This window comes from Schistocerca piceifrons, chromosome 6 (assembly GCF_021461385.2).
Source record: "Schistocerca piceifrons isolate TAMUIC-IGC-003096 chromosome 6, iqSchPice1.1, whole genome shotgun sequence".
Lineage (NCBI taxonomy): Eukaryota > Metazoa > Arthropoda > Insecta > Orthoptera > Acrididae > Schistocerca > Schistocerca piceifrons.
Genome location: NC_060143.1, coordinates 149,896,686 through 149,924,460, shown reverse-complemented (window position 1 = coordinate 149,924,460; position 27,775 = coordinate 149,896,686). Strand labels below are relative to the sequence as shown.

General features: G+C 41.5%; 1 protein-coding gene across 2 annotated transcripts; it reads right to left on the bottom strand.

Annotated features, from left to right (window-relative positions):
* Positions 1 to 26,789, bottom strand: LOC124802894 (kxDL motif-containing protein CG10681). 2 transcript variants are annotated; one of them, XM_047263955.1, is made up of 4 exons: positions 26,619 to 26,789; positions 26,327 to 26,526; positions 396 to 535; positions 1 to 319 (listed from the first exon to the last, which is right to left on the bottom strand). In XM_047263955.1, exons 1-4 carry the CDS (start codon positions 26,759 to 26,761, stop codon positions 278 to 280), a joined length of 525 nt encoding a protein of 174 aa, XP_047119911.1. In that variant the 5' UTR covers positions 26,762 to 26,789; the 3' UTR covers positions 1 to 277. The 2 variants fall into 2 exon arrangements, with proteins under 2 accessions (XP_047119911.1, XP_047119910.1); XM_047263954.1 differs by having other exon boundaries at positions 401 to 535.
* Between the last annotated feature and the right edge of the window lie 986 nt (positions 26,790 to 27,775).

Genomic DNA, 27,775 nt, shown 5'->3' with positions numbered 1-27,775 from the left:
AAAACTTCACACATTTTATTATATTATTTAGTATGTACAATAAAAATTGACTAGAATGTAATGCCCTTTCGTTCTTCATAGCTCCAGTAACACAGAATATACATTTAATATGTGACTTGATCCAAAAAGAGTAGATGTTCTCGTTAACAGATTGAAGCCATTAGAAAAATATTTCTTGCAACATATAGCATAAATCATCCTGTATCAGACGTGCATGGTGATGTGTCATTGTTACTGTTTCCATTGGCACTATCTGTAGAAGAACTGTTGCCTCTCCTTATCCGTTCTCTTCTGTGTGTCTCTTCATCCTCATCATCGTCTGCAAATATTACAAATATTAAGAACAAAAAAGATGGTCATAAGCCACAATTGAAATACAAGGAAAATTATTGTACCTCACCATGGTCAGCAAAACTACTGGAGCATGTATCTCCAGGCTCAGACAAACTTCCAACATCAGGTAAATGTTCAGGATCTTTCAGGTACGTAGACTTATTTATGTTCTGATTCTGAGCAGTTTGCTGTTCAGCTGCAGCTGCAACAGTCCACATAAGGCAAATGAGAACTATAACTTCATGTGTCTCCACTTAAGTGAGTTACACAAATATCAATTACATTTATTCAGATACTTACTGGTAATATAGCTCACTTGTCAGTTACAACATATGAACTAAAATATGCACACTTTGAATAAAATCTTTTTGAGAGTTAAACCAACATTTTTGTCCATCATTTGTAGTGAGTCTTTACAGGGTGACTTGACTAAACCAAAGTGCATAGAAAACATGGAGCACATTGCGAGGAGGAGATGCAGCTGTCTATCAGGATCACTGCAAGACACAGTCCAACTGGTAATCCCACTAGAGGGCAGGTATCATGTCGACAGTCCTCATATGTGAAAAGCGTGGGACACATAGCATGTAAGGGAATTGACAGGCAATTGCTTAGGGACACAAAGAGCTGGTACCACTGGAACACACTATGGGAGTAGTCAGTGGCCAAATAAACTCCATGATCATGGACTGGGTCTAAATTTCAAAGCCACAGGCATAACAGAGCCATGAACCTAAAAACTATAGTCCAGTCAGGATGAGACAGGGCCCTGTAAATACAGAGAAGATTAGCACAACACCTACACCAAGAGATGTGGGCAAGGAAGTAATGTGTTAAGCTTGCACATACAACTAGTCTCCAGTTGAATAGGTGCACCCTACACAGCTTTTTTTTATCAAAAGTGAGGCAAAAAACAGGACTGTGCAATAACGTCTAAGTGCTTAGTTCCGGGTCAGGCTGGACCATAGTGTGACGGAAATGCATCTGCCCTTTGGCAGGAGAGAATTGGAAACTATGGGAAACTGTCCAACCAGAGATCCATTGGATTGTGGCTTGGAGCTGCCATTCAGCAGAGACAAACAGTGCAGGGGTGACAAGTGGTCCAACAGAGGGCACTAGCACACTGATGTCTCTAAGGAAGATTGTGATACTTAGGACAGAACCCCGTGGGACACCATTCTCTTGGACCATGGAGAGCTAGGTGAACTCTAAACAACCAGTGATACAAAAATTGGTAGAGCCTTGAAAGCCGCACTCACTGAAGATAAGAAAAATGTGATGACATCAAGCCTTGTCATGTGTTCTGTAGGTCAATAACTACTGTGATGAGGTGCTGGCATTTTGAAAAAGCCTGTAGGATTGCTGTTTCCAACCAGACCAAATGGTCTGGTTGTGGCTCATCCCTCCCACAAACCATGGTGGCAGAACAAGGGACACCAAGATGAGAACCCAGCATAATTTCATACAGTTTTCAGATAAAGCTGATGAGGCTAATTGGTTGGTAGCTGTAGACAGACACACTGTTTCTGCCTGGCTTACAGGTTAGGATGGCTCGCCATCATGAAGGGAAGACACCTTCAAGCCAAACACAGTAAAGATCATGAGTAGATGAAGCCTTTGAGTAGTATATAGATGTTGGATTATTGGAGAGTCCGGGCCTGGAGCTGTATTGCGAGATGAGGCAAGAGCCTGAGGCAATTCTGTCAGTCGTGTGACTAGGGCCTCCGGTCAGGTAGACCGTTCGCCTGGTGCAAGTCTTTCGATTTGACACCACTTCGGCGACTTGACCAGCTGGAAATCGAACCCGGGCCCTTAGGATTGACATTCCATCACGCTGACCACTCAGCTACCAGGGGCGGACATTCTGTCAGTGAAAGGTTCCTTATATGATTCGGCTTGGCTGGGGGGTAAACTTATGGGGACATCGTCAACTTGTCATTTATGTAACAGAAAGGAGAAGAGGATGTCACTGGTGTCAGTGTCAGCAAGAACTGACACATCGATAAAGTCCACCCCCAAACCACAAGACCCAGAACAGTTTTGATTGCTGATGGCAAGAATACTATGGACCGGGCACATACTTGAGATGAAGAGGCATATGTTCCCAGAGATGTGAGACAGCACTCCCAGCTTTCCTTCTTACTGTGTTCAGTTAAACATCTACAGCTCCGTGGTTACTCTGCAATTCACACTTACGTTCCTGGCAGAGGGTTCATTGAACCATTTTCATACTACTTCTCTACCATTTTCGCATTCGGAAGAGAAAGTTGGTGATCGAAATTTTGTAAATAGATCTTGCCACAAAGAAAACTGCCTTTGTTTTAATGACTGTCATCCCAACTGAAGTATTGTATCATTGACACTCTCACCCTTACTGTGCGATAACACGAAACTAGCTGCCCTTCTTTACATTTTTTCAATGTCCTCCGTCACTCCTACTTGGTAAGGATCCCACACTGTGCAGCAATATTCCAGCAGAGGATTGGCAAGTGTAATGTAGGCTGTGGGTTTATTGCATCTTCTAAGTGTTCTGTCAGCAAAGCGCAGTCTTTGTTTCGCCTTCCCCACAATATTATCTATGTGGTCTTTCCAAGTTAAGTTGATCGTAATTCTAATTCCTAGGTATTTAGTCGAATTGACAGCCCTTAGATTTGTGCGATTTATCGTATACCCGAAATTAATCTGATTTCTTGTAGTGCCCATGTGGATGACATTGCACTTTTCTTTGTTTAGTATCAATTGCCACTTTTCACACCATACAAAAATTCCCTAGATCATTTTGTAATTGGATTTCACTGTCTGATGATTTTACTAGACGGTAAATTACAGCCTCATCTGCAAACAATCTAAGGGGGCTGCTCAGATTATCACCTAGATCATTTATGTAAATCAGGAACAGCAGATGGCCAGGTAGACGGTAAGTCATCAAGTAGAACGAAGTGCTATCACTACGAACTGTGACCTCTCTGAGAGGAAATCACGAATTCAGTCACACAACTGAGTCGATATTCCATATGCGCACAATTTGATTAATAGTTGCTTGTGAGGTACGGAATCAAAAAGCCTTTTGGAAATCTAGGAATATGCAATTGATCTGAGATCCCTTGTTGACAGCACTCATTACTTCATGGGAATAAAGAGCTAGCTGTATTGCACAACAACAATATTTTCTGAATCCGTATTGGTTATGTATTAAGTCATTTTCTTCAGGGTGATTCATAATGTTACGGTACAGTATATGCTCCAAAATCCTACTGCAAATTGAGGTCAGTGATATGGGTTACTCCTATTTCTTGAACATTGGTGCGACTTGTGCTACTTCCCAGTCTTTAGGAACAGACACTTTTGTCAAGTGAGTGGTTGTGTATGATTGCTAAGAAAGGTGCTATTGTGTCTGCATACTCTGAAAGGAACCTGATTGGTATACCATCTGGACCTTGCCTTTCTTAAGTGATTTTAGTTTTCATCGGTAACATTTCCATCGCTATTGTGCAGTAACAGTCTTGACTGTTTTTTGCCACTGGTGTACTTTACATACGACCAGAATCTCTTTGGGTTTTCTACTATATTCTGAGACAATGTTTCATTGTGTAAACTATTAAAAGCATCTTGCATTCACATCCACACTAACTTTCGAGCTTCCGTGGGGATTTTGCGTTCTTCTGAATTTGGCATGCTTTTTTCATTGCTTCTGCAACAGTGTTCTGTGTACCATGGTGGATCAGTCCTGTCTCTTAACTTATGAGGTATGAAGCTACCTATTGGGTCTACACTTACATAATTAGCTTGGAAGGAATGGAGACTCACCCTTAGGAAGGCATCAAGTGAATTTTTATCTGCTGTTTTAAATAGCTATATTTTGTGTTTATTTTTAGTGGTTTTGGGTGATAGGATTTTGAGCCTTGCTACAATGACCAAGTGTTCACCAACCCCTGTATCCGTCATGACACTCTCTATTAGATCAGGATTATTTGGGGCTAAGAGGTAAAGTTTGTTTTCGCAACCATTCACAATTCGTGTGGGCTAATTGTTCGAAGTAATTCTCAGAGAAAGCATTTAGTACAATTTCTGAAGATGTTTTCTGTCTACCACTGGCTTTGAACATGTATTTTCGCCAAGAAATCGAAGGTAGACTGAAGTCTCAACCAACCAACTGAATGAGTGGGGTACTTATTTGTAATGATATTCAAGTTGTCTTTGAACCGTTCAGCTATTATATCATCTGAGTCGGGTGGTCGATAGGAGCCAATTATTTTCGTATGGCTGTTGAGTATAACCTCTACCCACAGGAACTATTTCAACTTCACTACAAGATAAACTACTACCAGCAGACAGAAACCCACCACCATCTACTTTATTTAATTTATCTTGGGCTTTAGCCAGCTTTCTGTTCCTATAATGATTTCAGCTTCAGTGCTTTCTATCAGTGCTTGAAGCTCCAGTACTTTTCCAACACAGCTACAACAATTTACAACTACAATACAGACTGTTGCTTGGTCGATTCTTGTGATTTTTTGCCCTGAGCCCCTTTTTGATATTTCCTGAGACTGATACTGTCTAACCTAAAAAAACCGCCCAGTCCATGCCACACAGCTTCTGCTACCCATGTGTAGTGGACACCTGACCTATTTAGCGGAACCCGAAACCCCACCACCCTATGGCACAAGTCGAGGAATCTGCAGCCTACATGGTTGCAGAACTGTCTGAGCCTTTGCTTCAGACCCTCCACTCGGGTCTGTGCCGAAGGTCCGCAATCGGTCCTGTCGACGATGCTGCAGATGGTGAGCTCTGCCTTCATCAACTCAGATAGCCACCAGAAACCAGAGATAATCTCTTCCGATCCACAGCAAGGGACCCTTTCCACATCTTGGATGACTTCCCCTTGGTATGCACACAGAGTGCACATTGGCTTTCTTCCCATCCTTAGCTGTCATATCCCTAAGGGGCTCCATCACCCTAACATTGGAGCTTCCAATGACATGCAATCCCACCCTCTGCACTTGTCCGGGCCACTACCGCAACAGGCGGGGCCGCCCTTTCTGGCCTCAGTACTTTTAGCAGTGGGCAGTACCTCAAACCTGTTACAGAGGCGTAAGGGTACAGCCTCGTGGCCAAGTGTCAACTTCCGCCTTCCTTCCAGGGATTCGCGACCCCACTACGGTTCGCCAATCACTTACGCAAGTGTCGATCGGCAGGGACATCTGAAGCTGAGGGCGCAGTGGCATCGGAGATGCCAGACGATCTACAGGTTCCACAGGTGTCCAAAACACTCGCTTTGGGTGTCCCAATGTCACTGTGGCCCAGGGCAACAGCCTGGAGCCTGTATACCACGGCCCACACAGCTTCCAGCTGTTGACGAATGGTGGCCAATTCCCACAGAATCCATTCAAAACGAACAGATGACTCAGGACTATGCGAATTTACACTATACAGGTACTAAAATGCGTTGCTACAACTCTCAAATACTATAATAAGCCAAAAATTTGTGAATTAAACTATGAAACAAATAAGTGAGGTTAAAAAGCACGACATGCTGCTGGCTGCTGCTTATCCCAGCAGGAGTGAGCTCACTGGCTGTGGTAACATTGGTCCGCAAAGGCTGTTAGTTGAAACACTGTAGGGCTCTTTGGCAATTCTGAACAGCTATTACAAAGTTTTTGGTCCACCATGGCACTGAATGGCCAGTAGAGGGGACCTCTAGAAAGGGGAATAAAAGTTCTGGAGGTGTTGGTGATCACATTTGAGGTGTGTTGAACGACCATGTGAATGCAATCTGATTTGGGGGGGGGGGGGGGGGAAGAGGATGTAACAGCAGAGACACACAACTACCAGCTGGCTCTTTGAAGCACTCAGTGTGGTAGTTGACTCATTTGCCAATGGCAAAGAACACACACGGCCACTGTCCTGAATATTGTCACATAGTAACTAATGCAGTGAAGCCGTGAGAATGTAATAAGAGAATATTATCTAAACAGCTGAAAAGGTGCCATGAGCAGACAAGTACAGGGTGGCTACAACAGGAAGTGGTACTCCCCCACAGATGGTGGTGTGCAGTGGTATCCCGCAACTAGGAGAAAAGAGGGGGAGGAGGAGGGTACTTGTAGGATTAGTTAGCGGCCTATGGAGGTATGAAAACATTGCTTGCACTTCTTACCGTTACTGCTTCGAATGTGTTATGATGGGGGATCAACTCACTGACGACATACGTGCGAACCAATGTACAGGACCCCTCCATATGCCCCTGTCACAGCCAGCACCATTCCAACACAATGCACATTAACCACAGAGCATTGAGGAATGGCTATCAGTGAAGTGTGTTTGTTGTAGAGCAATGCAAATTGCACAAGATGAAATAAGGTGGTGGTCCATGTTAATGCGCATTACAGTTCTCACTGAATGATCATGGTATAGGGTTAGTCATTCCCCAGGATCGCTACCTGTCATCATAGACATTCAGTGAGTGCTGGTTCTGGGCCACCGGAGTAGTCTTGTCCCTATTCTCCTCCTCAGACAAAGCCTCTGGTGGCAGGTGTGTTCTTGTGAGTCCTACCTGCAATGAGCAGGCAGCCGTGACACCCATGGGTCACAGTTCCTTCAGCCTTTGATAGTTTTCCTGCCAAAATGCTTAGTCAGACAGCAATCCTAAATATATAATTCTTTCTGGATGCATCTCTACTAGCCTGTTTTCTGCACTTTCTTTTTGTTCAACAGTTAATCTTCTCCCTTTGAATCTCCAATCAGCAAGACTGTGAAAGGGTTCTAGTGCTTGTTCCTTTCGTTCTTTTATTATGTTGCTATAAGTACCATATCAGTACAAGATCAATCCATAATTCAACAAATTGTGCATTATTTGTGCTGTCTGCTTGAAGAAGGTGCAGGGCTTGACAAATCTGACAGTTGTTGGAGAAGATGAATGGCGCTTTTATAAGACTATCCAAGATTTTGCTCAAGTTAAGAGTTCAGAATACTCTGATGATTTCTACATATTGTAAGAATAGGTTCGTGTTTTTAATAAATTATTCATAAGAATTTCAATTGAACAATTTAATTGTTAATACCTAAAAAGTCACCAAAAAACAATAAAATCCTGATACTCGTAAAGAACAAAGCCATGGTGGCATATGAATTGTTTCCTTTTTTTATACTACCATACCAAAAAGGTCAGTATAAAACCACAATAAATTTTAATCTTGGATGGGGTATGGCCATTTTTTTCCTTTATACAAATATGCACATTGGTAATTCGATAATAGTAACCATAATCCACAAAACTTTGTCTCTTCTACTCTGAAGATTTGTGGACTCTCAAACATACCTAATGAACTGGGAGTCAATGGGCACAGAAAGAAAATGGAAGTATTGTCCCAAAGCATCCCTACAGTCAAAATCATTTAAAAATCTTTCCGTCATAGCTGCCTTGTCTTATCCTAATATGGTGCTTTGAAATGGAATATCTGCTCTCGGTCTGCATGTCCATGGGGCAGTGTAAGAGAAGCCTTATCAAGTTTTGAAACATATGGATACTTTAACTCAACACGTGATGAGTCTCTTTTTGAGCTGTACTACTGACAGTTAATTGTATCAATGCCAATAACTGTATAAAAGCAGTATCGACTATGCTTGAAACAAAATGTCCATTTAGTGTTTGCACAGATATGACAATCATAGTCTTGTCTTTGTGAATACAAAATGGACCTTTTGTGCCAAGCACAGCTGATACCACATTTATACTTCTTTAAGGATAGTCCTATTCTGTGCTGCCATGGTGAACTTTGCTGGTGTGATTAATGCCCATATCTCATTCTGCAAGACTAGTGGTGGATCGGTTTTACATCCACGTACTTTTAAACACTCTGATGGTGCCACATCTTATTGAAATAAATAATTTTGCAACCTGGACTGTTTTACATTCTGAAAAATGTGTAGAATGGGGAATGCATAGGTGAGCAAGAGTTGGTACCATTGGAACTGAAGAGGGGAGATCCCCACTTAGTCAAGGAGACTGTCTACAAGACTAGTCTAGAAGGTGCCAGTGGCCAGTTGAACTCCATAATGATGGACTAGGCCTGACCAAACCAGAACTGGCAAACACTGTCCAAGTGGAACTGGGCCACAGATACAAAGGAGGATCGTGCAATATGCATCCCAAGAGGAGGGGGAAAGGAAGCAGAGTGTGTTTGGATTTTGCATGCAGTTAGTCTTTAGTTGTTGAATAGGGGGCAGTGAAGATGAGTTCCAAAATAAGGACTGCAGCACCATCCAAGCAGTATGTACCCATGTGAATTCTGGGCCAAGCTAGACTATGATACGATGACAAAATGCGAGAACAAAGTTTTTGCACTAGAGAACTGGAAACCATGGGACAGGATCCAAACAGAAGCCTGCTGGATGGCACCTTGGAGGTGGCATTCAGCCGAAGCTACAGAGTGGGAGCAGTACCAAATGCAAAAATCTTATTCATACAGTGCAGGTGTAACCAGCCTGTTGATGCCATTCTCTTGGACCCATGGAGAGCTGAGTGAAGCACAACTTGAATCCAGAACCAGAAGTTTGATAAAAAAAAAAACGGACTAATAAAAATTGAAGGGAGCCTTGGCAGGCCTGTCATGGAGAGTAAATAAAAATGATGGTGCCGGGCTGTATTGTATCAACAACCTCTAATGATGTACCCATGTTTGGAAAAAGCCTGTCACAGACTGCCATTTCCAACCTAATCAGATGGTCTGTTGTGGAGAGCCCCTCCCTGAAATCACAGTGATAGAGGGACAAAAGGTGCAAAGATTCAGGAACCCAGCATAATTAGCAGACAATTGTCCTTCCAAGCAGTTTGGTGAGGCCAGTCACCCAGTAATTGTCAATAGAAGCTGGGGTTTTGCAGAGTTTAAGGAATGGAATACTGGTATTGTTTCACCACTGCGAAGGGGAGACACCACTGAGCCAAATACAATTTAACCCCTTAACCTACAACCACATGCAATTCACAAGCCTGATCTGTGGTATGTCAGGTGGGGAAAATGTAAATTTCATGGGTCTTGCCCACAGTACGTTGGTCAGGTGAAATTAAGCTGCACAGGCTCGGCTCATGGTACGTCAGCCAGGCAAAACGTAAACTTCACTGTACTGCCCCATGGTACAACTACTGCAACTTGTGATATACCCGACAACACACAGCACAGGCCAGGCTCGTGACTGATTCTTATTATCTCTTTGTACCACACTCAGTTACAAGTTATTCTTGGTCACATCCACACACTGAAATGTTCGTAAATATTACGGACATATCCCCACAAAATGTTTTCAAAACTTCTACTACAGACAGTGACAGTAGTGTGGCATTTTACAACAAAATACAGGTGATCAGTTATTGAGGATGATATCGCTGACAAAGATTAACTACAACAGCCCTGGATTTGCAAAGAAATAGTCCAAATATATAGACCTATATAATGACTACTGGCATAAAAGAAGCAACCTTACATCAGGTGCCAGTAAATAACATGGAACTACATATATTAAATATAATATTTGACAATGTGTTCTGGAAGAGCTACCCACTTCACAGAAAAATTAAGAACCAGGTCTTATTTTGCTCAATTTGTCTGCCTTTCTAAATGAGAGTTTCTAAAACAGCACTCTTTGACCAATTCTGTTGAATTCTCTTTTTTTCTCTCCTTCACACACACTATTATTAAGAACATAGCAAAATATCTTTTAATTTCAATGCAATCCACAGTAAGCCAACAGTTGATTCCTTATAGTCTGCTTCCATGGGCCTATCCGTGATGTGCATGGAATAAGTGAAGAGTGGGCAGCTTGGGTCCTTCAACTGCTGGCTAGCATCAGGCCTATGATCTGTGGGATTCCGGGGAGACGTGTCCTAAGAAAGAGCCCTATCACCAGTAGGCATTGGAGAAGGAAGTTGCTTCTCTGGTCGGGTGTGGGAAGTGGTTCCTGAAAATTATGCAACAAGAACCACAAGAGACAAGTGCGGGGGGAGAACTAGTTTGGAAGAAACTGAGGTAGTGGAATGACGATTGTGAGTTTTGTGTAAATTAGTCATCATATATACTGTAAATAAACATTATGTGCTTATACGTTTATACTTCTGTATTGTCTTTTCTTTCTTGAAGACTGGGCAAACTGGTGAACATTGAGTATGGTGTTATGCCACATTTTTGGTCCGCTATGCAGTAAGATGACAAACTTAAGCATCAGAAGCACCTCATTGGTGATGGGATGTATGGATTCAAGACACACGTGTACACCATAACTCTAAATTTTTCCAGGAGCACACTTCTTTCTAAGGCTAAGATAAATGTGCCTGTGCCTGTTCAATTATCCTTGGGACCTTTTTGGATGCGTCAGACAAATGTGTGCCTTGCCATTCAAAATTAATCCATAGTTCCTTATCGGGAATGTACAATCCCTGTGGAAGTTGATTCCTTGGACCAGATTCAGTTTTGTGCGGGACAAGGGTCACTGGTATGACACCTTGACAATCATGGCCTGAAGATTTATAGTTTGTGCAGCAGAGGATGATGTAATCAGTAGCAATACATTGAGCATTTTTCCCAAAGTCAATTTCTCCAAATCTATCTTCAGTATCTTCCATAAAAATTAATGGTTATTGTCACAGTAAAAGTATCCCCCCCATCAATTCAATTACGTACCAATATTGAATAAATTATTTTGCTCCCAGACATCTGGCTTGTCCCTCTCTCTGTGGGGTGGCCAGGGTAGGGAAAATAGTAGGATTATGAGTTCACATTGAAATGTCTAGACCTGTCTTATGAGAGGGCCAAATCATGTGTGTTTCATGTTGAAAAACGTCCATCAACTCTAATCAAGGGCTCTCCCCATGGGTGCTACCTAGCCACAGCAAAAGTGACCGGGTATGATGGCCATTGCCAAGAGCCCTTGTGCTACAGTGAGAGTCATTTAGTCTTTGGTACGTGTGGGGAGCAAGCAGCTAAGGCGTTGGCAATGTGATGCCTGTGTTATTGATGATTACTATTATGATTTTGGATGTAGAGCACTCAACAGCTTGATCACCAGCACCCTAATGTAAAGTTCAACATGTCATTCTTACAGGGGAAGGGATTATGAAAGCTGTCCCACAACTCCACATCATAATTTGTAAACTGTCCCAGAAAGTGCACATTGTAAACCCTATCAGGAACAGCAACTGAAACACAGGGGGCTGTATGAGCAGTGATAGAAATGTGGTGATGATGATGATGAGGTCCCATACTCCGAGGAGCGTTGGGGGACGATGCGGGAGACCCGGGCACTGCCGTACTAGGCAAGGTCCTAGTGGAGGTGGTTTGCCATTGCCTTCCTCACAACAACACCCAGTCATCTCGAGGCAGGAAAAATTCCTTGCCCCGCCGGGAATCGAACCTGGGTCCCTGTGCGCGGTAAGCAAGAACGCTACCGCAAGACCACGAGTTGCGGGCAGAAATGTGGTAAGTACTTAAAATTGAAGAAAATAGAATTATAAAAACGTTGTCTGGAGTAAAAGTTTTCTTGTTCTCAGTCAAGCTTAAAATCACTTTAGTTTTCTGAAGACACCGAGGCAGCAGTTTGTTCCATCTCAGGCTGTTTTCAGAGGTAATACATAGCCAGAGTCTTGAGACAGTCAGTAGCAAATAGCTACATCACATGAGGCCTATTCCTGAACAACAACTCAAAGTTGAAGTGAACTACCACACTAAATGCCAAAGGCTGAGGCAACACAAGTTTTTCAGGGCCTGCTGAGGAGGAGGAGCCATTGACTCCAGAGTAGTGGTTCACCAGGCTCTGAAATCCTCCAGTCGATATCTCAATACCCTCATGGTGGACAACGTATATCATAAGATACGAAATACAGGGTGATCCATAAATCACACTGCCGTAATCTAACCATGATCTGACAACTGCCCTGTAAAACTGCTGGAAGACAGAAATTTGTCCACAAGTCTTTCAGGTGTGGCAGACAGGTTAATTTGGAGTCCAACAGTAGGCTCAAAAAATGCAGTGTCTTTAAAATGTAAAATATTTTTCCCCATTGTGGTTGGTTAAACTTCAATGAGTACAGTTAAAACTGACACACTTGGTCTTCACTGGTGAGAACCTAAAGCCAGTGTTATAGGCCTAAGCTTCCAGCCTCCTCATGGTCAGCTGTAGTTGCCTTATTGTCATTGTGAGATCTGGGGGGGAAGAGTAGAAGACTCCTAAATCATCCACAAACAAAGAGCATTTAATAGGGGTCCTGACTGCAGAGGAGATGCCACTAATAGCAGTTGCAAACAATGTGACACTGAGTACACTGCCTTGAGGGAACCCGCAATCGCCCAAGTCATCACCAAAAATATTGAAAGCATTGATCCTCAAGAAATGATTGGATAAGAGATGGCAGATGTCCATGTAATTCTCATTCATAAAATTGGTGAAGGGTATTGTAGCTCCAAGTGGTGTCATATACTTTTTCAATGTCAAAAAACACACCAACCAAGTGGTTTTGGCATAAGGAGGAATTTCCAGGAGAATTAAGTTATCAAGGACAGAACCACAGAGGTTGCCCACTAGGTTTTTTATCTTAACAGCCTTTCACCTTATCAGCACATAGCACACATTGAGGTTGAGGTGTTTGTCATACAGGTGTGTATCTTCCTCACATTCCAGGCAGTGAAGCTAAGGCCCCCATCCTCCGAAATACACAATGTTCCACTGCCACGCTTAACGATAGTTTTTGAAGTATGCTCTGAGTTTACAACAGAATAGGTCTGGTGGTGCTGGCCAGGCCCCAGCTTGGTAAACCTATTGTATCCAACCACTGCTTTTGGGGCTTCCTGGCAAAAACACAGTCCACCCTTCCCTAAGTTGTGGGATACATGTCGTCAGGCCCCTTCACTAAGGCCTGTCCAGCTTGGGTGAGACTGCCAGTAGCTTTACTACCACCAAAGCTGTCAGTGTTATTGAGGCATGCAAACTCATCTACCCACCTGGTGCTAAAAGTAAGACAGTGTCCCCTGAGAGGAGACCTAGTGTTTTCAGGGGGCTCGACTGAAAGCGTATATGATGACCCCATTATGTCAGATTGACTACTACGTTGGCTTTGAAGTGCATAAACAAGTCTATTTAGGTATTGTGCACAGGTGATCTCTAAGATTTGCATGCATAAACAACTATTTAAAATGTTCTTCCCCATGAAGTCCACACTACAGAAAAAAGTTCAGAAAATGAAGGTCAAACCCAGGAAAGGACCAAACGTAAAGTAAATGAATGAATATTCCGAGAAAGGAAAGCACAGCTAGGGAATAGCTGAATCAATATCAAAGGCTACCAATACAAGAAAGAGAGTAAAACCAGGAGGATGCGAGGTTGCGTACAGGAGAGGAAGTAAGTGCTGCAATAACTGGGGGCCCCATGCTCACCACGCACTTAAACAAAAAAGGAGTTGAGAAACCCCAGAGGGATGCAAGATGGGGAAGAAGCCAATGCATGAATACGATACTAGATATTTTCTGTCTTATTCCATTCACTTATGGAGTGAATGAAGACTGGCCATCTATACGTTTCTGTGCTTGGTGTAATCTCTTACCACATTTTATTCCAATGAGCCCAATTTCAGTTTCCTGATCACCTATGAACACTTTCATACAGACATGTTACAGCCCCACACTTTGAATTCATTTTATTTCTGCTGTCATGGGGATTGATATGGATTTTAAATGTCTAAAGCTAGCCCAAGATGTTGGAAGAGAAGTGGTGATAACAAACATAAGCAAGGGAATGACAAGAGTCTGTGGCTGTTGGAGGGCAGGAACTAGCAAAGATTCTAACCCAGAGGTTTGTTCAACCAAAGGATATATTAGAGGAACATGTGAATAATTCATGAAAGCTAGTGTTAGGGATGGAGACACATGTGGCAGGAGCAGTGAAGTAGGTATGAAGTTTCCCACATTGTGCTGAATAACATGCTCTGCAGCTTGGTGGCTTAGTTGTCATGCCACAAAAGTTTGGCTGAGGCCACTCATATGAGTTAACAGTTGTTTTGTAGATACATAAAGAGTACTAGTTACAGAAAAGTCAATTTATAAAAGCTTTTTAACCATAGAGAAGGCCTATCTCTAGTTGGATAGAAGATGCAAGAGTCAGGACAAGACCAGTTTGTAAGTAGATGCCTGGAACAAGCTTTAAGCTGAATCTTTCAAAAGAATATGAAACTATATGTAAAGTTGAGAAATTAAAGTTATGCCATAAGGACAGACATGGGATTTTGCAGGTCAGATGTGCTTTTAATTACACTCATTTTGGGAAGACCATTCCACAATTCAGGGTGCAACAGCATGGAGTTGAATTGTGATTCTGCTGTTAAGGTCCAGACAGTACCATATAATGTGGACAATGGGGTATGTTATCTATTGGCATTTTTTATCCTTTTCCTCTCCCTGTCCAGCTCCATCCTTCATTATTTGCATTTTTATCATTCCTCTGCCCTTCTCCATTTTTTGTTAGCTCCTGGTTCCACATTAATGTGTGAACTTGTCTCATTCCTCAAACTAATTTCTTGTAACATCTGTGACACTTTAAAATTACATAGCTGCACTGTGACTTCAAATTGTGTGAACATGGACCCCCTAAATAACACCTCAGCCCAAGAAAGAAGCGTAAATTATGAAATATGCATGGTAACTTTTAAGAACAAGAACTTCCTTCAAGCCGAGACATACGGTGCCTTTGTTGGATGTATCAAGTCATTAGTAAGATGTCATGTGGAATGAATCTAGTTCATTTAAGGAATGTGGTAACAGCCCTAGGAACAGGTGACTAATCTTATTCACAGTCTGTGAGACAAATATAACACATAAATGAGTCTTCTCAAGTTGCATATGGAACACTGAAGGAGAATAAAGTCTTCATAAAACTTTCACCATTGATACCTTCATTGACAAACTTGGCAAAAGGACAGTGAATGCATCAACACCAACATCTGAAGAAACTGCAGCAACATATTACAGAAGTGAAAGGCCATGCAGAAGTTGAACAACTTCACGGTGATTTTGCTGAGAACTGGTCTGCGACTACCACAAGAAGTACAATGGAACGACAGAGGATATGACTCGGAAGATGAATTGTCAGTCATACACAAAAAATTTCTATACCTGCATTAACAGCTCATTATTTCTGATGATGCCCTTACTCACTTAAAAAAACTTCTTTCAACTGTTTGAATTCATGGTCACCTGTGCCAGTAAAATGGGTATATTGTGTTATTCAGCACAAGAAGATGCTTAGCAATGATGTAGGTGGTCCGCTGGAGCATCACCCTACAAAACAAACTTCCCAGTCCAAGTACAGCTGCAGTTCAGAGTACTGAGAATTTTAGATAAGTAATGAAGTCACACACATCAACAGACCTCCTCCTCCTGTCACCCAAACTGGAAGCTGAATACAGCCAGCAAAAAGCAGAAGAATGCTCAACACTACCCTTGTCAAAGGAATTGAGAAAATTCATGGCTGGATGCAAAGTAAATGGGCATACTCACATTGTATGAATTTTAAGGACTAAGGAATTTCATTTGTCCAACCAAGATCTCAGAAGAAGCAAAACATTCAGATTCACAAGCTATAAAAAAAGAATGTTTGTGATCTGTGTATATGGCACAACTAATATATTGCAGAGTTTATAAATATCAGTTGTGAGTTAAATGAAATATTGTGATCTGCCCACTGAATACAGATTTCCAACTACAAGACAGCAACACTAACATATGGACTCACTTCCAGCTCACAATGTTCAGTCACTCTAACACAATTAGTTTGTTGAACTGCTAATTTCATTTCTAAGTAGTGTTGAAAAGTATTATCCTTTGGAACATGTGTGGTGTGGTGAATCACAGCTGCATACTACTGTGGCTAACTGTTGGCATGATGAATGATGGAAAGTGAACATGATGAAGTTTAAGTCAGTTGTTGGTACCTAATCAAAACGTTCATGTGTAATTTTGTATGGTTTGTAAATAAGATCAGCTGGTATTTTGTTCTATTAAGTTAGACTTTAACCACATCAACAGAATTTTCAGGAAAATAAAAAACAACACCTGTATGTAGGTTACTGCATTGACAAAAATTTGTATCCCAGGCTACACTAAACATTAATTTAGGATATTATTTTTCCACATAGAGATCTCAAGGCTTTGCCGACTCTCAACCAAATTGTCACATATAATCTCTTCAACTTTCCTGGTGTTTCATTATCTCATTGAGATTGGGTATTCTGTCAATAATCCACATCTTCCCAACAAACTACTTCTAGAGGACCCTGCTAATAATCCACTAGAATGTAACTTCACCAATAGGGTGCACAGAAAAACCAACCAGCATGACCCAGAATATATGGGTTACCAATGTCCCACATAGAAAGTGTACCAATGTATCCCATCATGAGCAACATTGGTGCAGCCACATAGTGCAGCCACCTACCCAACAGCCACTTACCTTGTGGGGACGTTAGCACCACATGTGGCAAAGCGCATGCACCACATCTGCAGACACTTCTCAAAAAACTTGTGTACCTCAGATGCAGACATCAGGGTCAGTTAGTACATGGTGTCTGTTCACCAGGTTACCACTCCAGGACAAACTTTTTGATCAGTGACAGGTTTGCTGGATCTTTTCATCCTTATTTAAAAAATGATGAAATGATCCAGCAAAGATTTCCATGTGGAGGCCAATTCTATAAGGAGACTGGAGGAGTGGCAATGGATAGTTGCTTGCCTCTGGTAATGGCCACTCTCTTTATGGAGAAATTTGAGAATGAGGCCCTTGCAACTGCTATCAACCAGCCATTGAGTTCTTCAGTTATGTGGATGACATGTTTGTCATCTGGCCCCAGGTTCGGTAAAGACCCTTGGACCATCTGAACTCATGACATCCCAACATGAAGTTCACTGTGGAGGTACAGAAAGATGTTGTTGTTGTGGTCTTCAGTCCTGAGACTAGTTTGATGCAGCTCTCCATGCTACTCTATCCTGTGCAAGCTTCTTCATCTCCCAGTACCTACTGCAACCTACATCCTTCTGAATCTGCTTACTGTATTCATCTCTTGGTCTCCCTCTACGATTTTTACCCTCCACGCTGCCCTCAAATACTAAATTGGTGATCCCTTGATGCCTCAGAACATGTCCTACCCACCGATCCCTTCCTCTGGTCAAGTTGTGCCACAAATTTCCCTTCTCCCCAATTCTATTCAATACCTCCTCATTAGTTATGTGATCTACCCATCTAATCTTCAGCATTCTTCTGTAGCACCACATTTCGAAAGCTTCTATTCTCTTCTTGTCCAAATTATTTATTGTCCATGTTTCACTTCCATACATGGCTACACTCCATACAAATACTTTCAGAAACGACTTCCTGACACTTAAATCTATACTTGATGTTAACAAATTTCTCTTCTTCAGAAACGCTTTCCTTGCCATTGCCAGTCTACATTTTATATCCTCTCTACTTCGACCATCATCAGTTATTTTAGTTCCCAAATAGCAAAACTCCTTTACTACTTTAAGTGTCTCATTTCCTAATCTAATTCCCTCAGCATCACTCGACTTAATTCGACTACATTCCATTATCCTAGTTTTGCTTTTGTTAATGTTCATCTTATATCCTCCTTTCAAGACACTATCCATTCCGTTCAACTGCTCTTCCATGTCCTTTGCTGTCTCTGACAGAATTACAATGTCATCAGCAAACCTCAGTTTTTATTTCTTCTCCATGGATTTTAATGCCTACTCCGAATTTTTCTTTTGTTTCCTTCACTGCTTGCTCAATATACAGATTGAATAACATCGGGGAGAGACTACAACCCTGTCTCACTCCCTTCCCGACCACTGCTTCCCTTTCATGTCCTTCGACTCATATAACTGCCATCTGGTTTCTGTACAAATTGTAAATAGCCTTTCGCTCCCTGTATTTTACCCCTGCCACCTTCAGAATTTGAAAGAGAGTATTCCAGTCAACATTGTCAAAAGCTGTCTCTAAGTCCACAAATGCTAGAAACATAGGTATGCCCTTCCTTAATCTAGCTTCTAAGATAAGTCGTAGGATCAGTATTGCCTCACGTGTTCCAGTGTTTCTACGGAATCCAAACTGATCTTCCCCGAGGTCGGCTTCTACTAGTTTTTCCATTCGTCTGTAAAGAATTCGCGTTAGTATTTTGCAGCTGTGACTTATTAAACTGATAGTTTGGTAATTTTCACATCTGTCAACACCTGCTTTCTTTGGGATTGGAACTATTATATTCTTCTTGAAGTCTGAGAGTATTTCGCCTGTTTCATACATCTTGCTCACCAGATAGTAGAGTTTTGTCAGGACTGGCTCTCCCAAGGCCATCAGTAGTTCCAATGGTATGTTGTCTACTCCGGGGGCCTTGTTTCGACTCAGGTCTTTCAGTGCTCTGTCAAACTCTTCACGCAGTATCGTATCTCCCATTTCATCTTCACCTACATCCTCTTCCATTTCCATAATACTGTCCTCAAGTACATCACCCTTGTATAGGCCCTCTATATACTCCTTCCACCTTTCTGCTTTCCCTTCTTTGGTTAGAACTGGGTTTCCATCTGAGCTCTTGATGTTCATACAAGTGGTTCTCTTATCTCCAAAGGTCTCTTTAATTTTCCTGTAGGCAGTATCTACCTTACCCCTAGTGATATACACCTCTACATCCTTACATTTGTCCTCTAGCCATCCCTGCTTAAGCATTTTGCACTTCCTGTCAATCTCATTTTTGAGACGTTTGTATTGCTTTTTGCCTGCTTCATTTACTGCATTTTTATATTTCCTTCTTTCATCAATTAAATTCAATATTTCTTCTGTTATCCAAGGATTGCTACTAGCCCTCGTCTTTTTACCTACTTGATCCTCTGCTGCCCTCACTACTTCGTCCCTCAAAGCTACCCATTCTTCTTCTACTGTATTTCTTTCCTCCATTCCTGTCAATTGTTCCCTTATGCTCTCCCTGAAACACTGTACAACCTCTGGTTCTTTCAGTTTATCCAGGTCCCATCTCCTTAAATTCCCACCTTTTTGTAGTTTCTTCAGTTTTGATCTACAGGTCATAACCAATAGATTGTGGTCAGAGTCCACATCTGCCCCTGGAAATGTCTTACAATTTAAAGCCTGGTTCCTAAATCTCTGTCTTATCATTATATAATCTATCTGAAACCTGTCAGTATCTCCAGGCTTCTTCCATGTATACAGCCTTCTTTTATGATTCTTGAAACAAGTGTTAGCTATGATTAAGTTGTGCTCTGTGCAAAATTCTACCAGGCGGCTTGCTCTTTCATTTCTTAGCCCCAATCCATATTCACCTACTACGTTTCCTTCTCTACCTTTTCCTACTACCGAATTCGTCACCCATGACTATTAAATTTTCATCACCCTTCACTACCTGAATAATTTCTTTTATTTCATCATACATTTCTTCAATTTCTTCATCATCTGCAGAGCTAGTTGGCATATAAACTTGTACTACTGTAGTAGGTGTGGGCTTCGTATCTATCTTGGCCACAATAATGTGTTCACTATGCTGTTTGTAGTAGCTTACCCGCATTCCTATTTTCCTATTCATTATTAAACCTACTCCTGCATTACCACTATTTGATTTTGTGTTTATAACCCTGTAGTCACCTGACCAGAAGTCTTGTTCCTCCTGCCACCGAACTTCACTAATTCCCAACCCCAACTTTAACCTATCCATTTCCCTTTTTAAATTTTCTAACCTACCTGCCCGATTAAGGGATCTGACATTCCACGCTTTTTCTTTCTCCTGATAACGACATCCTCTTGAGTAGATCCCGCCCGGAGATCCGAATGGGGGACTATTTTACCTCCGGAATATTTTACCCAAGAGGACGCCATCACCATTTAGTCATACAGTAAAGTTGCATGCCCTCGGGAAAAATTATGGCTGTAGTTTCCCCTTGCTTTCAGCCGTTCGCAGTACCAGCACAGCAAGGCCGTTTTGGTTATTGTTACAAGGCCAGATCAGTCAATCATCCAGACTGTTGCCCTTGCAACTACTGAAAAGGCTGCTGCCCCTCTCCAGGAACCACACGTTTGTCTGGCCTCTCAACAGATACCCCTCCGTTATGGTTGCACCTACGGTACGACTATCTGTATCGCTGAGGCACGCAAGCCTCCCCACCAACGGCAAGGTCCATGGTTCATGGGGGGAGGACAGAAAGATGATCAATTTCCATTCCTGGAAGTCCTCGTGAAAAGTAAGGCCAACGGCCTTCAGCTAATGTGTATCGAGAGCCAACACACACTGACTCATATCTACAGGCCAATAGCTGCTGTCAATTAGCACAGAAGACTGGGGTGGTTAGAACACTTCTACATGGAGCCTAGACACTGACTGACTGACAGCTTAATAACAGAATCAGAACATCTACATCTACAGTGATATTCTGCAAACCACTGCAAAGTGCATGGCTGAGGGTATGTCCGATTGTACCAGTTATTGGGGTTTCTTCCTGTTCCATTCATGTACACATCACAAGAAGAATGATTATTTGAATGCCTCTTTACGTGCTGTAATTATTCTAAGCTTGTCCTCATGATCCTTGTGTGAGTGATGCATAGGGGACAGGGGGTTGTATTCCTAGGGTGATCATTTAAAGGCAGTTCATGGAACTTTTGTTAGTACAATTTCTTGGGAGAGGTCATGCCTGTCTTCCAGAGTCTCCCAGTTCAGTTTCTTCGGCATCACGGTCGAACAAACTTTGACCATATGTGCTGCCATTCTCTGTACACATTCAATATCCCCTGTTAGTCTGAACTAGTATGAGTCCTACACACTTGAGCAATGTTCCAGAATGGTCACACAAGTGATTTTTAAGCAGCGTCTTCAACTAATTTTCACAGACAATAGATATTCACTTAGGGACATCTGCAAAGCATTACATGCCACCAGACAACATAATACTCCACAAGAAGAACAATAAGAAGAGAACAGGAAGATAGATATCTTTTCTGCCGTGCGCAGGACCTACCTCTGTCAAGATCAGCAGAATCCTGAAGAAAGACAAAATAGAAACTGTGTTCTAGGTGCCCATCGAAATCAAATACACTATGGATTATGATAGAACCAGGATACTGGAACAAACTCCCAGATATTGGGATAGTGTCATCAAAGACTCAATTGAAACCAAGATGGTGGAAGACCTAATCAACTGGAAAGCAGGATACCAACTCAGCAGTGTGTGAATTCCGGGGTTTGAACTGCTACAGAAGCACCAGAGAAAAGTTCCCAACTCCAGTAACAGCAGGTATGAATGACAGGACCAAACCACATATGGAGCACCAGGTGGCAGTGGCTGCCACATAAGAGATGGATGCAACAGGTGCAGAAGTTATATAGAACAACATTAACAACCGGAGACCTCAGGGACTGCACAGGGGCAGAACTAATACGGAAAACTGTATGGTGGTCTCCATTGCAAGAGGCTTCTGCAGCAAAAATGAATGTAATACAGAACTCCAGCAGCATGTAGAAGACCAGGAAAAGCAGCTGCTGCCACTGGAGACAGCCGCAATGGGTGTGAACGGAATAACAAACACCTGGAGCAGTGCAGAAATGCGCTTCGTGGGTGTGGACCGATGAGGAATATCCAAACTGAAGTTGACTGCTGAGGGTACTCCAGGAACCACCCAGGTATAAATGTACGACCCAGTCAGCCAGTCTCAGGGAACACCTGTTGAAGGTGTCGAGTGACCATGTTGAAATACTATGTAGGTAAGATGTGGATCAGAAGCAGAACACCTAATCTCAACAAGATGACAAAATGTCACATTCAAACCTAACCATGCTTTGGGCTTTGTTACAGGTCAGTCTGTCACCAGATTGCTTTCTTGTTGGTCTCCAAATCTAAAGCAAATAGATATACATGGTGATTCAAAAAGAATACCACAACTTTAGGAATTTAAAACTCTGCAACGACAAAAGGCAGAGCTAAGCACTATCTGTCGGCGAATTAAGGGAGCTATAAAGTTTCATTTAGTTGTACATTTGTTCGCCATTTCAGCCAATAAAGTTTTTGGTCCCTTTTTCTTTGAAGGTGCTACTGTAACTGGACTACAGTATCTGGAGATGTTAGAGAATTGGCTGTTCCCTCAGCTCGAACAAGAAGCACAACAATTCATATTTCAGCAGGATGGAGCGCCACCACATTGGCACTTATCTGTCCGTAACTACCTGAACGTCAACTACCCGAGGCGATGGATCGGCCGCCAGGCAGCCCGTGACAGAGCACTTCATCACTGGCCTCAAAGAGGCCCTGCCCCTGCGATTTTTTCTTATGGGGGTATGTTAAGGATATGGTGTTTCGGCCACCTCTCCCAGTCACCATTGATGATTTGAAACGAGAAATAACAGCAGCTATCCAAACTGTTACGCCTGATATGCTACAGAGAGTGTGGAACGAGTTGGAGTATCGGGTTGATATTGCTCGTGTCTCTGGAGGGGGCCATATTGAACATATCTGAACTTGTTTTTGAGTGAAAAAAAAACCTTTTTAAATACTCTTTGTAATGATGTATAACAGAAGGTTATATTATGTTTCTTTCATTAAATACACATTTTTAAAGTTGTGGTATTCTTTTTGAATCACCCTGTATAATATAAACTTATCGGCTATGACTGATGGAAAAAAAATTGCCTACAGAAGCATGGAATGGAAGAGCCTATTACTCCGTAAGTACACTTTAACTGCTTTCAGCGTGTTTGACATCTGAAAGATATGTGTTGATAACTTTAAAAAGACCAGATTTTAAATTCATGAGATCAATGTGAGAGAACATGACAATGGGAACTGGTTTAATGTCTGGCAAAAATTTTAGCTGTTCATAAAAACCTGTTAAAATTAAAAACAGTAACTCCTTTTCTGAGAATGTATTACTGTATGAAATAGTTAAAAATATCTTTTAATTCTATTTGGAAAGCTATAACAAAATAAGTTTGACAAACTGAAATTAGATTTGTCAGAAAAATTATACTCTTCCAAACACAAAAAGCAACATAAATCTTCAATTGTTTCAGAGCTAGAACATTTCTATATTTTGTTTGCATGAAGAGTGTCACCCAGAGGTATTTTTCATCTAGTTAGAGGTCTATATCTTGGGCCAAGAATTTTTTGGTTGATACAGAAGAAAAAATCAGATTTTGGTTTTAACACACATTAAATTTGGTACAACTATGACTATGAAATAACAGTTTTTGATTGCCTGCCTGAATTCCTTTGGATCATGCCTTTGATGCTTTCGGCAACCATAAAATGGCAGTCATTTCGGATCCATGCATCTGTTGGCTCAAACAGAACCCGTAACATTTGTTCACAAGAAGCAACAATTTGATGCAGAAACTGTTACTTCCTGCAGAATAAGTGTGAACTGAGAAGTAATTTTAGAAGAATGGTAGAGCTTGCACAAAATTACTTGGCACCAGTGCAAAAACACATGGTTGTTCTCAGTACTGGGCATGTTAACAACTAAGTTCAGAATGGAGAGCCACATTAGTTTGCCATTATCTGCTGAACTGCGTGCTTCATCGTTAGAAGTTGCTATCTCCGTTGTTTATATGCTGCTGATTTTCTTATTCGGTATTCTAATGAGAGACTACTGATTTGTCAAATTATTGGTCATACTGTCACAACCTGTTAGTAAGATCGTTTGCACTCTCAATAACTGTAGCTGGCATGTTCTGCTTGTGCATGGGCTTCAGTTGTTTAACTGCACCTCCCCTAGCGTGCAATGACTGCATGCAACAGAACCCCAACCACTACTGTTATCCCCTGCCATATCCAGTTATGGCCAAAATTACTTTTTGCGCAATCTAACAGTGTGTCTGCTATTGAAAATAAACTATGGTACAATTATCTCCCAGGTAAACAATCCTTGTCGCAAAGTCTGCATGCAGTTTCAGGGAAGTTGGTTGAGCCTAATAGTATGTTGGTGGCTCTGTAATTGCATGAATGCTACAGAGAAGGACACTGCAGCATACACCTGTGAGCGGACCTGTATCTTTCAGCACAAATACTCACTGGATTTTTCCATCCAATACAGATGGGACTGATCTCAAAAATTCTTTGTAATACTAGTGATCTTTTGTGATGGTATCTAAAGGCAAAGTAAGCTGTGCTTGAGCAGGAACAATGCCTACTCTAAAAGAGTATTGAAGAGTATCTGGAGGATTCCTATGTACCAACAATACACACATGAACAAAAATAAAAATGATCTGAGAGTATTTCCCTCAAGCAATAAAGCAAAACTAAAGGGACAACCATGGGATGTTGAAAACACACCACCATCCCAAAATAAATATTGTCCACAGATCAATACCAAAATCCGACACATGCAACTTCAAAATGCAGTATCACAAAATTCCCTTCACCTGTAAAGCTCAACTGAACCCAAGAATACCAAAATCCCACACACAAATCAAAAACCAAAGACCCCCCACTCACTTAACCAATTAAAATTCAAGCAACAAACTATACACCAAAAGAAACAGACCATAAATAATGCATTAGAAACCAAACAAAATTACTACCAACCAAAGCCACTGACTAACACAACTAGGCGATACCACACAGTCAGAGATCAAGCTAAATCATAGCAAAAAATGTATCCTCTTTGTCATGTCATTGCTTGGCACAACCCAGAGCAAATCACTAAAAACTTTTCCACGTCATATCCATGTCAAACAGGAAAAACAAAATTAAATTTCAGCCCCCCTCCCCCCAAAAAAAGAACCCCGTATCATATGTAACACAAACGCATAAACTGGCAAAACAATAGATCAACATAACTCTCTTGTGACACAGCACTCTCTTTCAACAACTATTTCACAAAATGATAACACAAAGTCAAATAATCATATAGCACATGTAATATCTTTGAACATGAACACCCACCACAAGAGGGCACCAACAAATACTACAACATGCACATTGCAAACACAACCCAATTCAAAAACACCACGCTACAATGACATCACATAACACAACACAAAAACAGCACAGTTCAAAGCAGACAGACAGGTGGAACTGGATGCTTGCCTTGACCCCAGACTACAGTCAAGTATGAAAGTGCAAAAAATAAGTGATGAAACTATTTCTGTTCCATCCCAGTAGTAACTCTTGCTAATAAAAAAGCCAAATATTCTTGGCCGAAGGGGGGAGGGGGGGCAGGGCAGAGGGTGTCTGCTCCCTCTACATCACTTCTCTCACCATCATAGTCAACACAATGGACACTGCTTCCCACTCTCTATCAATGATCAAGAACAGGTTCACTCATGGTTCACAGTACTAGATCTAAAGCAGGAATGTAAATAGAAACTAATACCAAAGTGGTAAATCTATTCAAAACACTTACTGAACTGGCTCAAGTTCATGAGATAAGGTTCTTGTATCATTGTGATGTTCCGTTTTTCTTGTACATTATTTCATTACAGTCAAACACAAAGAATGACTTCAAATAGAGGATACTTGCACATTTGTCATATCTCAACTGAACTGCACGAAGCACAAAACTACAAATAACATAATTGCCTTTAATCATATAAAACTTACAAACACTTCACTCTAAATGCTGAAATCAACTTCACGTTTGTGTATGTTTACATACAAACAGCTCATCTGTGATTTTCCACAGGCCTGAAATTATATCTAAGAACCGCAGCTTCTTATATCACGAAGTAGCTTCATCTGCTGCCCTAACATTATAGACTGATTTAAACAACGTCACTTTAACCCCACGGGATATTGGTTTAACTGTCAAAATTACTAGCGAAATGTTTCACAAAGAACTGAGTTGCAACTACACTTGGCTTCACGGTATTTTATTCCACTAAAGGCATGCATCATCTCGTGTTGTGGCTAAATTGCTCTGCATAACTTACAGTCTAACTAGCTACAACCGTGTATAGCTATCTTACTATGTTATGTTTACCTGCAAAAGCCTGCGGATACTGAGCACTCAATTTAGTTTTTAAAATTCTAATGCGTTTAAAAATATTATCTAAGTCTTTTTTCATCTCCAGCAGCAGCTGCGTATGTTTCTTGAATTCCGACCCTGCAGACTTCAGTCTAGTTACTGAGAGAGCATTGCAGTTTGTCAGCATTTCATTTGTCTTTTCAAATCTTTGTAACCTATAACAAAACAATATTTTTGGTTAACAAATCATTTAATTGATTTAAAACATTATTCGAATGGGGAAAAAAACGTGTTATTGTCTACCAACATTTGTTTCTGAGCTCTAATCATTGCTTCAACATCCTGTTGATCAACTATGCCAGCCAAGCCCTGAATAAAAACTTCGGGCGCAGTATAATTCTGAAAACATTCTATACTGCCCAGATCACTCTCTGGCGTATTTTCCGCCATATCGCCAGTCACAACTATGTAAACATTGAATGATCGAAACAGTGGCTTGAAACATATCGATAGCAAAAATTATAATCAGAGATATAAGCACTACCAGAAATGAAAAATTTTATTTCATGGGTGTCCGCATGTTGCTTTGGCCAAGAAGACAAAGAAACCATCCTTTTTGTTTTCCACCTCTACTTACAGTTTATGAAATTAATAACTTATTGTAGATTCATGCTTTACGAAACTGAACGTCAAAAGATCCTACAACGAATTTCAAACATGTTTACACAGGAGCGAAAGAGAATTCTCTCTGCTGTAAACGGTAGGCGAGGGCGAGCGTAGAGTATTCAATCGTAATCAGTTCACATTTTCATTCGCTGATTGTCAGTTCTTTGAACGTACATTACACATGCAATGAACTGTTTGCGCACTTCACATCTGCGCAGACAGATCGTTGCGTGTTGACAGAAAATTTGCGCATGTTTGAGATGTGCAAACCTTAAAGTTGGAATTGAAAGGTTGAGCTAAATTGCTAAGATCAGTAGGTGTAAATGGGTGCAGACGGAGTGTGTGTACTGGAAATACCACAAACCTGGCACACGTAATCTGTTGAGTCAGCCGTTTGTTCAGTCTAGCAACCAGAGGTACTAGTCGTAGAGTACACAGAGTTCTAAAATGGCAGATACGCGTCAGTGATTCAGGGAGTTAAACTGCTGAATTTACTGAAATACATGGTGTCTACCGAAAGACACCCAGGAAGGGTCCGCGCGGCGCGTTTGTCGGCTGTTGCCGCTGCGTTTGCGGGATGTCGCTATGCGCAGTTCTTGGACACCTATACTTTGCGCGTTCTCCCTACACTGTGCCACTGAGTGTACGGTGTTTTCTTTTGAGTTTTTTTGTCAAGTTTAATCGCCTCAAATATTGTTGTTACACGTCATTATTGCAACTGCGCCGAGTCCTGAGCTTTCCCTGCCCATATGTTGCTGGGCCCGGCCCTCGGACAGAAACACCAAGTGCTTGTCTTCT